We start from the raw sequence: 14,348 nt of genomic DNA on the forward strand, positions 1-14,348 counted from the left end.
AAGCACATTCTCGACCACAGAGCTCTTCTGTTTTTTTTTTTCGACAAAGCGAAGGCTCTGGCGTCGAGAATGCACTTACAGTCCACAGCGGTCAAACACATGCGCACTGCATGCGCGCAGCTGCCGCCATAGTTCCCGCCAAAAATGCCGCTCACGTCTCAAATTTACGAAATTCGATCCTCCAGCTTTCAAGCCAAGAGTTATAAAATCACTTAATCGTTTTTTTTTTTAAAAACTTTGGCAAGCCATAAATGCAAAGATAATTTAATAATATTCTTAGTGTTACACGCCTGTTTTTTTCATTTCTTCTTCTTCTTTTTTTTTTGGCTCATAATTTGATATTCCCCTTGTCGTTTTATAACCTTTTTTTCAAAAGTCTTGCACATTTACGCTTCAAACTCTTACAAACCGACGGGAAACGCGTCGAGCGCTGAGAACGCTTGCATTAAATCAAGAATCTATCTCAACTGACAAATATGTAACAATTTCTTAACTACAGTAGAACCCGGCGAAAAAGCCCAGCGGTCACTTTCTGAAATCCCAACCTGTATAATCCTTTATAATTTTACTCCTTTAATACGGCCACTTGAAGCAAATACGTATTCAAAATTGACCAAACAAAACAACCATTGAAGAGCAATATTAGGAAATACTCTCTTTTATTCAAAGCGCCTGTAACATGTCCTATCAATGACATCTTTCCACGGTTAATCTTGTATGTACTGATTGGAGTTTTCATTTTTTGTTATCATATTTGCATCTCGGATTTTTTTTCAGATTTTTAAGGGAGCAATTGTGATACATCTGGATATCCGACAAGACGTCACTTAAAACATACCAGTCATGAAATTTGACGCTACCCTATCAACACGGTCACTTCGGCGACATTTTCATTGGGCCGTTGGTGACTGTACTAACGGGGTTCAACTGTACCAGTTCAAAATACCAGCCGCCGTTACAACGGTTTTATTACTGGTCTTCACTGTCATGCCATCAAAAAAGAATCGTAACCATGCATCGGAATAATCAAAGTCAAGAATCTGGGATATCATAGACTGATATATAAACAAGCTCGCCAATATTTAGGAAATGTTTCACCCAAATTTTAAGAGATCTTGTTAGAGACGCCATGTTGGTGTCCCTCGGAGCGGCACCAATATGGCGGTCATAGAATCCGGGGAGCACTTCCAGAAAAGTTGGGTGGGGGTGTGCGGCCCGCCTCCCAAGACCCTTACCCTATTTATGACCAAAAACTGCGTTTTTCTCTACCCTATTTATGACTTGACAAAAAATTCAATACCCTATTTATGACCGTTACGGCTGACACAGTTGCCCTAAACATAAGTTATGAAGGGCTTTTGTTAATGGCCTTATCGATAATAATGAAAACTAGCTTCTTCTTAGAAACATACACAGTTCAAGACGAGTACAACAACTATGCCCAATTTGAGACCAAAATGGCCAAAATCGATACCCTATTTATGACCAAAACGGCTGAAAAACCATACCCTTTGGGGCCGCACATACCTATAGAGAGTACCCCCCTTCGGGCCGTATAGTAATACGAAACGTCTGCCACTATTAAAACGACAGCTTTTCATTACAGAACTTCGATACATTGAAAATAATACTTTCGTGTAATGTGAGGAATGTTCCGTTGACAAAAACTTTAGGGCCTGTTTACAAGGAGGGAGGGTTACCGTAGCAAGCGGGTTAACCCTAGCTGGAGGCAAAAGACAGCCCCGGTTTACAAGCAAAATTTCACAAGTAGGGTAACCCTACAACCCGGGACTACTTAATGCGCGGTTACATTCAAAGGGTCTGGAAACAAGTAGAAAGTTAACCCGGGTAGACGGGTTAACCCTACCTGCAGTGTTTACAAGGGAAAAAGTCAGCCCACCTACCGGGGTAACCCTAATACGCAGATAGGGTAACCCGCCTACCCAGGTAACCCTCAGCTGCTTTGTAAACACGATGAAGAAAAAAGAGGAAATGTGTGAGTGCTAGGATAACCCGCTTGTTAGGGTAACCCACCTTCAGTTCTAGGGTATACGTAACCCTCTCTCCTTGTAAATAGGCCCTTAATGTCACGCGACGCAAAAACATGTAAATTCAGACGTGCTCTATTTGCTCTAAAGACATTAAAAAACCCTGTCGAGCTACAACTTCGCAAGAAATCAAGTTCTGAAAAACCTCAGAAGAAAGAGATATATAAATTTTTTTTTATTTGGAATATGACAACAGATGTAAACCGGTAATACATTGTAAACGTGGAACATTCAGTCTGTTCGCGAACGCCCTCCGGCCGAACTTCACGACAACACGAATAGAAATCCAAACGATTTTGTTCCAGGCAACATTCTCCTTCAGTCTCTATATATAGTATACACTGTCACGCAGTAACAAAAATGCATCAAAAAATGGAGTCGAGAAAATGGATCTTATAGAAGATAAATAAAGAAGACACTTCTCCACGCTTTACGTCTGTGGTCCAGGGTCTGGGGCAACCGGAAAACAGCGTAACTATTTGAAAATTACTTTCGATATCTGGGCGACGGATTATCTGTACTGCACGAACATATATTTACATGAACATTTTTCCTATTACTGGAATACTGGCTGAACATCGCGAGATGCACCGCCGCATTATTCTGAGATTCTAAATGCACTGGTTACCAAAAGGACGCTATCGAGCTGAAAAGTTGTCAACATATGTACATTTCGCACCTCTTATGCCTGATGAGGATGTAAACTCTGGTGGCTCTTTAGTTTTGACGAAGACACGTGAAAACCATCCATAGGTAACTGGGAAAACTACCGGCCAAAGTATGTCGAACAAAGGTTACTGTGAAAATCAAAATTGAAACAATCTGTCAGTCAATTTTTGTTGTTGCTATGTTTCGCAATCAAACTACTGATTACTACAAATACTTGGAACATGTCCATTATTGAGTCGAACTTAAATTATTATCGGGAGTTCTACGCTCTTGTTCAGAATATCTCTTATCAAAATGTTAACGTCCTTTGATTACCAAGACGAAGACATTTAAATATCTCCCTTGGACTTCTCCATTGAATTCACTTGGTTCTTTGCATGGGTAATCAGTTAAAAAATTTCTCTAGACCTGCACACTTGACTTCTCCGAAATGCGTCGTGAGAAATAAAATGTTGATCTGACAATAAAGTGAGCTGCTGAAGTGGTTGCCACAAGGATACATCGAGCGCTTTCCTAAAGACCGTGATTTAGTTTTTACTTTTTTGTTCAACCCTACGTTTTTGCTACTAGTAACTTTTAGGATCACTGATAAAGCAGTGAAACACAAGTCGCTTTGGCCTTAACACGAGGAAGGGATTCATAACAAAAAGCTAAATATAGTGATGGTCACTTTATATGTTGACCCGTTTGTTGATCTAAGCATTCTAATGACGACAAGTCATGCAAACTAGAGACTTCGGAATGTAAGCAGATCAAATAACGCTTCACAGAGCACATTCTTTTAAATTTTCAGTCTCGTTTACTTTACAATTTGAATTCACGGCATTAAGAACGGAGTGAACATCAGAACTTTTTGGATGGTCTTAGATTCTGGGAGACAGGATAATTTTAGGTACAGTACATACATACATGTCCCTTTATCATTGCATAAATTGCATTTTTTTTGTCTTAGCACATTTAGGTCTAAGAAAATACGAATTAAAACAAACGTAGCAAGGAAAATGCCAAGGTTTACGAACTCGAGAAGATCTCGTGTGTCTTTGCAATCAAAACGAGAAATTCCGGCGCAGTCTTTGAATTCTCAGTACCGTATAGAAGATCGATTTCTCTGTCGAAAAAGATCTGTCGAAGAAAATTGCCAGTCGTAGGTTCTAGTCGCTGCAAAACTTCTCATTATGCAAGCTCGCACTTTTTAACTGTTGGGCAATGGACATTTGATGATTTCCCGTAGCGAACAAACCGGCGAAGAAAACTCCGGCATTATAACTTGCTCAACAAGTTTTTTAGTGAAAAAGCAATGGATTGAAGTACGAATGGTTGTAATTACTGTAGTTAGTTTTGGTTCTGCCCTGATGTGACACGCAAATTCTCCTTACTGGTGTATATGTATTTCTTATAGTACGAACTGGGAGAATTTGTTTCAGTAACAAAATAATTGCGTCAATGACAATTCCTTATTTCAGCCGACCTGCTCGCTTGTTTATGCATTGTTGTTGTAAGGAAAGATTAAATCTGATCACTGAAAAGGCACTGAACAAAACGAAAATAGGTAAATTAATTGTAAGTATAAGTGCGAAACAGCAAGGTTACAATTCTTATGAAGCAAGGGCCGGAAATCGACATTATTGAAATGTTGTTTTTTGGGGGCGTGTTAATAAAAGCCACATAAAGCGATCAAAATCAAATCAAAAATATAGAAAGGGGAGAAAATGTAAGGAAAATCGATTCTTGTTCTGGCGGAATGTTAAATTTAGTGAAAGGAAATTTCAGAAGTCTACTTCAGTCTACATACAGTTCAAGTTGTCTTGTGGTCACCTCGTGATTTTTAAGCCATCATTTAAATATGTGCGGAGATCAGATAACCCGTCGCTCGTACATTTTCACTGTCATTTTCTATTGTTGAACTTATAATATGTAAGAGTATGTAACAAGGTGTGTTTAGAATTGTCACTACCTACTGAAACATTCCATTTTCTGAGTCAATTTCATTTCGTCAATGTAATTTACAATTCGATACAGTGTGGTGTTCAAAAATGCAAAATATGCTTATAAAGAAGGCGCGATTGCCGATCTCTCAACAAAAGCGGCTGGTAATCGAGGTTACCACACAGCAACAAGACACAAACTTAGAATTGAGGATAAATCTGTTTCAGGAAATTCAATCGGCACGGAATGATACACTGTACGTGTTTGAAACACGTAAGGTATCACTTTTCCATGTAAACACAACAGAGAAACTTTTGTCACATGGACAACTTCGATTCAATGAGAAATTAAGATCACCCCTCACCCCATTTCAATGACAAAAAAAAGGCGCATTTTAGGTTTAGCTCTGTTTCATCGTTGATTTTTGATTCGGGGAGAGGGTGGTTTTTATTTCTTATTTTATTCTGACAAAGATTGTAATATGAAGAGTGTGTCCTCTTAGTTAAATATTACTTCATCTGCACTTTCCGTTTCCTTCGATCTGACGTTGAAGCTTTTTGATTTATTCACAGGTGTTTGGTAAATAAGAGAAAGAGGAAGTAGCGATTACTTTGTGGTGCTGATTTGAGCCGAAACATCAGAAGGTAGTGCTAAACTTTTTTATTTGTTTAACATTGTGGTAACAGATTCATGCTTCGATTGCCTGAATAAATAGTTCGTCTGATGTTTGTTGTTAACACTGTAAGAAGTCTAAGGAAGCATCTACCTCTCCAAAGTGTCATTTACGAAGGTTATGTTAACGTCAATGTTCATTGGATTTTTATTGCAGATTTTGATTTTTTGAAGAAACAACAGGACAACAAATCAGCAGAACCAATTAAACAACAACGACAGCAGAGTCTGTTCCAGGTATTTTGCACATTTGTTGTTCAGAGGCATTTTAATCCTACTACTTTGCTTTCGCGCTCTCAAGTCTCACTGGTTTTCAAAAGATATTTATTTTGGTGTTGATCGCCGCACGGCACGATAACAATCAATCTATCATCTTACAAAATTACACATCTTTTAACGTTTTCTTTTTTTTAGATTAAAATTTCACTGTTTTTCAGTCCCAACTTGCACCATTATGCAATGGACTTTCTCGCGCATATTTTAGTTGGTAATTTTCCGCAGTAAACAAACTGGCGAGAAAACCTCGGCCATTATAACTTGCTCACCAAGTCTTTAGTCAAAGAACAACAGGTAGAAGTGCTAATGGTTGTAATTGGTTTGGTCCTGATGTGACACACAAATTCTCTTAACTTGTGTATATCTGTTTCTACGAACTGAGGAATTCCTTTTAGAGACAAAAAAATGTGTTGATGGGTCTTAATGGCAATTCCTAATTTCATCCGACCTGCAGGCATAATTTTGCGTTGTTGTTGTGAGAAGGATTAGATCTGATTCCTGTAAGGCACTGAACGCAATTGTAAAACATGAATTTTTTAGAGGGTAGTATATCTGATGAACTAAAACCTCAGAAGGTTATGTAATTTCTGATTTTGGAATATGACAAAATAACATAGAAATCGGCAATACACTTCTTGGCAGCAAATGCTTTGCGGCCGAACTTCACGATAAAGCGAATAGCAATCCAAGCGATTTTGTTCCAAACAAGGTTTTCTTTCCAGTATAGCTAGGCAACTGGAAAGCTGCGAAAGTATACCGTTTGTCGCACAAAGGTCACTGTAAAAAAAAAAAAAAAAACGAAGCAATCTCCTTATGAAATTAAATCGTCGCGATTAAATACTTGGAACGTGTCCATTATTGATTTTGTTCCAAACAAGGTCTTCTTTCCAGTATAGCTAGGCAACTGGAAAACTACGAAAGTAGATCGTTTGTCGTACAAAGGTCACTGTAAAAAAAAAAAACGAAACAATCTCCTTATGATATTAAATCGTTGCGATTAAATACTTGGAACGTGTCCATTATTGCATCAGTGAACGTTCCACGGTCTCGTTCAAAACCATCAAATGTTTTTTTAGGCAGTCATACAATCACCGACATGCACATTGTCCTTTGATTACCAGCATGAAAACATACAGATTATCTCCCTTGCACTTCTCCAATGAGTTCTTATAGTTCTTGGCATGGGTGATCAGTTTAAAAAATTCTCTAGACCAGTAAGCTTGACTTTACCGAGATATGTCGTGAGAAATAAGATGCTGATCTGCCTTTAAGGTGAAGACTGAAGCAGTTGCCACAAAAATAAACCGAGCGCTTTACTAAAGACAGTGTTGTAGTTTTTACTTTTTCTTCAAGCCTACTTTTCAGCTACAACGGTCCAGTAATTAATAAGAACGTAATGCATATATACATAAAGCAGTGAAAAAAAAATCATTAATTATAATTTTTTATATATATAGTTATTGGCTTGAACGGGAAGGGAGGTCAAAATGGAGGGCAGCTAAATGCATGTAGAGTGATGCTAGAACTTTGATCATCATTTCGTGTGTTGACCTTTCTGTTGATCCAAACATTCTGAGATGACAAGTCATTGAAATTTTAGACAGTTGGGAATGTGGACAGATCACGTCCTCAAATATCGCTTCACAGAGAACGTTCTAATTTTTAATCGCGTTTGCTTTACAATTTCGATTCACGGCATTACCCAAATAACGAAGTGAACTTTAGAATTTCTTGAATGGTCTTAGATTCCGCTATACAGGACAACTGTGAGTACAGTACATACAAGTTACTCATAGCACTATCATTGCAAATTAATTAAGTTTCGTTTAGCGCATCTTTATGTTAAGACAATTCAACTGTGTATACGAACTCGAAAGATCCCGTGTCAGTCTCTGCAAACAGAACGAGAAATTTCCAAAGCCTTTGAATGTCAAATTTGCTGTACAAAAAATTGATTTTCCAGTCGGAAAGAGAACCGTCTGAGAAATTGCGAATTTTAGGCTTTGCCAGTTGCGGAACTCCTCATACAAGCTCACATTTTTCCCGCTATGGTGCAATAGACTTTGTCGTGCACATTTTGGTGATTTCCCGAAGCAAACATACCGGCGAAGAAAACTCCAGCATTGTAAATTGCTCACCGAGCAATAGATAGAAGCAATAGATAAAAGCAATAGATAGAAGTACGAACAGTTGTAATTAGTTAGTTCCCGTTCTGCCCTGATGTGACACAAATTCTCCCCAGTAGTGTATATGTACTTCTTATAGTACGAGCTGGGAGAATTGGTTTCAGTAACAAAATAATTGCGTCGATGCAAATTCCTTATTTTATCGGACCTGCACGCTTCTTTTTGCATTGTTGTTGTAAGGAGAGATTAGATCTGATCACCGTAAGGTACTGAACAAAACGAAAAAAGGTTAATTAATTGTAAATAAGTGGGAAACAGAAAGTTTACAATTCGTATCAAGCAAGGCCCGGAAATCAACATTCTTCAAATGAGAGGTCGCCGGCCAGAGCCATAGCATTTTTTTTTTTTTCGCTTTTTAACAAAAAGTACATAAAGCAATGAAAATCAAATAAAAAATGACAGTAAAGGGAGAAAAGATAATGGAAATCGATTCTTGTTGTGACGGGATGCTAAATTTAGTGAAGAGAAATTCTAGATGTCTTCCAAGTTCAAGTTGACCCTTTCTTATGTTTATGTCTTGTGCTTGCCTTGTGATTTCTAAGCCATCTTTGTGAACATGTTTGGAGATCAGATAACACGTTTCTCGGACGTTTATGTTTAAAACTTTTACTTCAGTTGTTGAACTACGGCATTATAACTTGTTCACCAAGTTTTTTAGTCAAAGAGCAATGGATCGAAGGACGAATGGTTGTAATTAGTCAGATTTGGTTCTGCCCTGACGCGACACGCAAATTCTCCTTACTGGTGTATATGCATTTCTTATAGTACGAACTGGGAGAATTTGTCTCAGTAACAAAATAATTGCGTCAATGGCAATTCCTTATTTCAGCCGACCTGCTCGCCTACTTGTGCATTGCTGTTGTAAGGAGAGATTAGATCTGATCACTGTAAGGCACTCAACAAAACGAAAATAGGTGAATTAATTGTCGGTAAGTGCAAAACAGAAAGTTTGCAGTTTTTATGAAGCAAGGGCCGAAAATCGACATTCTTGAAATGGTGTTGTGTTTTTGAGGCGTATTAATAAAGCCACATAGAGCAATGAAAATTCAATTAAAAATATAGAAAGGGGAGAAAATATAAGGGAAATCGATTCTTGTTGTGACGGAATGTTAAATTTAATCAAGGGAAATTCTAGAAGTCTTCTTCATTCTAGTTCAAATTGAACCCTTTTTTTTATTATGTTTATGTCTTGTTGTCATCTCGTGATTTCTAAGCCATCATTGTCAATATGTGTGGAGATCAGATAACCCGCGGCTCGCACATTTTTACTTTCATTTTCTATTACTGAACTTATAATATGTAAGAGAGCGTGTGTTTTAGAATTGTTACTTCCTACTGAAAGATTACATTTTCTGGGTCAATTTCATTTTGCCAATGTGATTTACACTGTGATCTTAAAAAATGCAAAATATGCTTACAGAGTAGGCGCGACCGGTCTATGAACTACACAGCGACAAGACACAAACTTAGAGATGAAGGTAAATCGTTCTCAGGAAATTCAATTGGCATCGAATGATACACTGTAAGTGTTTGAAACACGTAAGGTAATCACGGCGGCAAGTCACTTTTCTATATAAACAGAACAGAGAAACGATTGTCACAGTGTTATTAAGGGGAAAATTAACAATCGTGGACAACTTAAGTGAGAAATTAAGACCACCCGTCCCTCCATTTCAATGAGAAAAAAATGGCGCATTTTAGGTCTAGCTCCGCCTCATCATTGAGTTTTGATTCGGGGAGAGGAGTGGTTTTATTTATTTTATTCTGACTAAGACTGTAGTATGAAGAGTGTGTTACTCTTAGTTCAATACTGCTTTATCCGCACTTTCTGTTTCCTTCGTAGTTTCCAGTTCGTAGTAACAATGTGGTAACAGATTCACGTTTCGATTGCCTGAATAAATAGTTCGTCTGATGTTTGTTGTTAATACTGTAAGATGTTTAAGGAAAAATCTACTTCTCCAAAGTGTCATTTAGGAAGGTTCTGTTAACGTCAATGTTCATTGGATTGTTATTTTAGCTTATATTGCAGATTTTGATAATTTGAAGAAACAGCAGGACAACAAATCAGCAAAACCACCTAAACAGCTACGACATCAGAATCTGTTCCAGGTATTTTGTACATTTGTTGTTTATAGGCATTTTAATCCTACTACTTTGCTTTCGCGCACTCATGTCTCGCTGGCTGCCTTGTTTTGGGTTTAGCGCCAGTTCATCATTGATCCGGGGGGAGGGGTAGTTTTATTTCGTATTTTATTCCCACCAAGATTGTAGTATAAAGAGCGTGTTACTCTCAGTTAAGTATTGCTTCATCAGCACTTTCCGTTTCCTTCGATATGTCGTTGAAGCTTTCTGATTTATTTACAGGTGTTTGGTTAAGAAGAGAAAGGAGAAAGTGGCGATTCCTTTGTGATACTGATTTGAGACGAAACATCAGAAGGTAGAAACGTTTTTATTTGTTTAACAATGTGGTAGCAGATTCACATTTCGATTGCTGAATAAATAGTTCGTGACCTCTGATGTTTGTTGTTATCACTGTAAAAAGTTTCAGGAAAAATCTACTTCTCCAAAGTGTCATTTAGGAAGGTTCTGTTAACGTCAATTTTAATTGGATTGTTATTGCAGATTTTGATCATTTGAAGAAACCACAGGACAACAAATCAGCAAAACCAAGTCTGTTCCAGGTATTATGCACATTTGTTGTTCAGAGGCATTTTAATTCTACTACTTTGCTTTCGCGCTCTCTAGTCTCACTGGCTTTCAAAAGATATTTATTTTGGTCTTGATCGCCTCACGGCACGAAAACAATCAATCAGTAATCTTGCACATCTTTTAATCTTTGCTTTTTTTTAGATTAAAATTTCTCTGTTTTTCAGTCCCAACTTGCACTATTATTCAATGGCCTTTGTCGCGCATATTTTGGTTGGTAATTTCCCGCAGTAAACAAACCGGCGAAAAACCCTCCGGCATTGCAACTTGCTCACCAAGTTTTTTAGTCAAAGAACAACAGTTAGAAGTGCTAATGGTTGTAATTGGTTGGTTTTGATAAGGTCCTGATGTGACACACAAATTCTCCTAACCGGTGTATATCTGTTTCTACGAACTGAGGAAATTTCTTTTAGAGACAAAAAAATGTGTTGATGAGTCTTGATGGCAATTCCTTATTTCACTTTGGTTTCTCGAATGTGTAAGGCGATGCTGCTCGCGTAATCCCCGCAAATAGTCATCCGTCAACCGTCGGCACATCGCGTCTGGTGGTGCTCCAACTGCGGTAGGAGGTTTGGTGGTCCGAACAGCAGCGAGTTAGGGGTGAGAACTGGCTGTTGTGGATCATCCTCCACGTAGCTTAGGGGACGGTTGTTGGCTGCGACTTCGACGTCTAATATAACGTCCTGCAGCTCTGCCCATGTCAGTAAGCCACCACCGATGGACTTATACAGCGCTCGTTTGACCAGTCCGATTAGGCGTTCGAACTGTCCTCCCCACCAGGGAGCGCTGCTTAGGTTGAATTGCCACATTATTCTGTGCTTCGCCAGGTAATCGTGAACTTTCTCGTCACTCATAATGGTCTTGAGAAGGTTCGCGGCGCCAACAAACGTTTTCCCATTGTCGGAGTAGACCTTTTCTGGACGTCCCCGGTGTGCGATGAACCTCTTCAAACTGGTAATGAATTCTGCGGTCTCCATGTTTGGCAGCAACTCTAAATAGATTCCCCGTGTTAGACTACAAGCGTAGAGTACAATGTACACCTTGCCTTCGTTCTTCTTTCCCTTTCGGTACTTCAGAGAGCCGGCGAAGTCGACACCTATCACTTGAAATGCTGCTCTTCCTTCAGTTCGATCTCTCGGTAAATTCCCAGGAGGTGGGCTTTTTATTGCGACTGCCTGGAACCTTTTGCATCCATAGCATTTCTTAATCACCTTCTTCGCTAGTCGTCTAAGTCTCGGTACCCAGTACCGTTCGCGCACTTTTGTTAGAGTGTGGCCTGATGAGAAAACATTGTTAGTTTCTCCGTGAAGGGGTGACTGTCCGGGAGATAAATGGGATAATCTCCCTGGATTCTTCCGCGACAATCCAGTAGTCCGTCTTGTCTGTCTTGTAGGTTCAGCTGCAGTCGATCTTCTTCAAATTTCTCCCTTCCCTTCGCGTTGTTTTGAGCACGTGCCACCCAGAAAAGTGTTTGCCTCTCTATCTCGTCAGTCGTGAGGGGTCCATTTGTCCTTTGCTCCTTGTGTTTGCGGGTGTTGTTTACAAAAGGCGAAATCCAGGCACAAACTCTCAATACTTTCCACAGAGCAAACTTCTCTGGCAGTCCGTCAAACTCATCTGTCACTTCTCGGGCTCCGGCAAATACTTCTCGGGTCACTTTTGCCTCTGCTTAGCTTTCAGGAGTGCTGTTCGTCACGTTGTCGCATGGCGAGCTTTCTTTCTCTGCTAACCATTTAGGTCCTCTCCACCATAGCTCCTCTCCTTGCACACTTCCACCAGGACTTCCCAGATCTGCAGGGTTCTCTTGACTCGTCGCGTGACGCCATTGTACGTTTGAATGTTGTTGGATCTTGTTAATCCGGTTGCTGAAAAACTGTTTGTAATTTCCAGCTCCTCGTATCCAGTGCAAGGTGACTGTACTGTCCAGCCAACAGTACATTTCACTGACAGAAAAGCCCTCCAGCACGTCTCTTGTGTTGGTTATCAGATTAATCGCCATATGACCAGAAACCAGCTCCAGTCGCAGGATGTTCAGGCCTTGCTTTGCCAGTCTTGCCTTCGCAGTTACGATGCCCACGTTGACCCCAGATGGTTGTGTGACTACAGCATACAAGGCGGCTGAAACCCCTCTACCACTCGCGTCACCAAAACAGTGCAGGTCGATGGTGGTAATTTTCTCTCTTTCCGCCGTGAGAGGCCTGGGCACGGTTATGCTTTGAGGTAAACTTTCTTCCCATCGTGACAGCTGCTTGACTAGTTCTTCTGGTAGTTCTGCGTCCCATGCTATCTTCAGTTCACAGGTCTTGCGGTAAAGCAGTTTCCCACTCAGTGTTGTGGACGAGGCGAACCCGAGGGGGTCGTAAACTTTGGCCAGCTTCGTCAGTAAGTTTCTCTTGGTGGGCTGGACACGTTTTGCGGGGAACTTGACTTCGATAGTGTCCTTTTCTTTATCCCATGGAACTCCACGTAGCGCCCCCTTCTCCCTCTGTGGAACGCCTAATTGCTGTTTTGCATAGGTCTCTTGCGTCTCACTGATCTGATTTGCACTCAATCCGTCTAGCTCCGCGGCGTTTGAGTGCCATTTGTCAAGTGTGAATCCCCCTTGAGCAAATACTTTGGTTGAGGTCTCTTTCACTTGTATAGCGGCCTCCACAGTAGGACCACCATTGATCAAATCGTCAACGTACAAACTCTTCTCAAGATCGTTCACAATCTCTGGGTAGGCTTTGCGACAGTTCTCTAAGTGTTGCTTTATGACTCCCCCTAGCAGGAATGGCGATGACGAAAGTCCAAACAGAGCTCTCGTAAATCGCAAAGGTGGGGGTACTTTTGGATAACTTCAGCGTATTTTGGGTTTTCAAGTGTTAACAAAGAACCACGATCCACTTTCGTGACTTCAGTTTCCAACCGGAAATTTCCGTCGAGGCTGTCAATCGTCACTCCATAAACCCCGATGGCCTTGTTGACTGATCCCAGCATCATTTCTATGCGCTTGAATTTTTCCCGAAGTAGTCTGATCCGGAGATGGTCCAAAATGGCAGAGGAAGCATACGAACTGTCTGCTCCAGTGTCAAGGAGTGCACGGCATATGATTCCATTAATCTCGACCACAACAACAGGATAAATGACCTTGCCTGTTCCCTTGTCATGTGCTGTCAAAAATCTTCCGACACTCGCGTTGTTTGTCTGGTCACAAATCGATGTGCGAGGCTATCTTTAAAACGAGGAACGGGGAATCGGGGAATGGGAATGGGAATGGGAATGGGGAACGGGGAACGGGGAATCTTTAGAATGGGGAATCTTTAAAAGCGGGAATCTTTAAAATGGGGAATCTTTAAAAGCGGGAATCTTTAAAATTGGGAATCTTTGAAAGCGGGAATCTTTAAAATTGGGAATCTTTGAAAGCGGGAATCTTTAAAATGGGGAATCTTTAAAAGCGGGAATCTTTTAAACGGGAATCTTTAAAACGGGGAATCTTCAAAAGCGGGAATCTTTAAAATGGGGAATCTTTAAAAGCGGGAATCTTTAAAACGGGGAATCTTTAAAAGCGGGAATCTTTAAAACGGGGAATCTTTAAAATGGAGAATCTTTAAAAGCGGGAATCTTTAAAACGGGGAATCTTTAAAATGGGGAATCTTTAAAAGCGGGAATCTTTAAAACGGGGAATCTTTAAAAGTGGGAATCTTTAAAACGGGGAATCTCTAAAAGCGGGAATCTTTAAAATGGAGAATCTTTAAAGGCGGGAATCTTTAAAACGGGGAATCTTTAAAAGGGGGAATTTTTAAAAGCGGGAATCTTTAAAATGGGGAATCTTTTTAAGTGGGAATCTTCAAAAGCGGGTGATTTCTTGTCAACCACTGTTTCG

The 14,348-nt window shown here is 40.0% G+C and overlaps 2 protein-coding genes and 1 long non-coding RNA gene across 3 annotated transcripts in view; 1 reads left to right on the forward strand and 2 right to left on the reverse strand.

The window, feature by feature from the left end:
- Window positions 1-14,348, reverse strand: part of LOC145470714 (serine/threonine-protein kinase PAK 4-like) — an 84,245-nt gene that overhangs the window by 37,835 nt on the left and 32,062 nt on the right. The window lies entirely within an intron of this gene.
- LOC145470371 (uncharacterized) overlaps window positions 1-14,348 on the forward strand; it is a 49,783-nt gene that overhangs the window by 27,073 nt on the left and 8,362 nt on the right. The window contains exons 5-6 of the long non-coding RNA XR_014042482.1: window positions 10,142-10,214; window positions 10,400-10,458. This is a non-coding gene — a long non-coding RNA (uncharacterized LOC145470371). The remainder of the gene's footprint in view (window positions 1-10,141; window positions 10,215-10,399; window positions 10,459-14,348) is intronic.
- Window positions 12,145-13,465, reverse strand: LOC145470372 (uncharacterized). The gene is made up of 2 exons (XM_081454201.1): window positions 13,392-13,465; window positions 12,145-13,320 (listed from the first exon to the last, which is right to left on the reverse strand). Exons 1-2 carry the CDS (start codon window positions 13,463-13,465, stop codon window positions 12,153-12,155), a joined length of 1,242 nt encoding a protein of 413 aa, XP_081310327.1. The 3' UTR covers window positions 12,145-12,152.

This window comes from Orbicella franksi, chromosome 15 (assembly GCF_964199315.1).
Source record: "Orbicella franksi chromosome 15, jaOrbFran1.1, whole genome shotgun sequence".
Classification (NCBI taxonomy): Eukaryota; Metazoa; Cnidaria; class Anthozoa; order Scleractinia; family Merulinidae; genus Orbicella; species Orbicella franksi.

Excerpts from the sequence above, each read along its gene's own strand:
- LOC145470372 (XM_081454201.1), bottom strand. The coding sequence starts at position 13,465 with ATGATGCTGGGATCAGTCAACAAGGCCATCGGGGTTTATGGAGTGACG. Across the intron at positions 13,321-13,391 it reads AGCCTCGACGGAAATTTCCG|TTATCCAAAAGTACCCCCAC; the intron begins GTTGGAAACTGA and ends AATACGCTGAAG.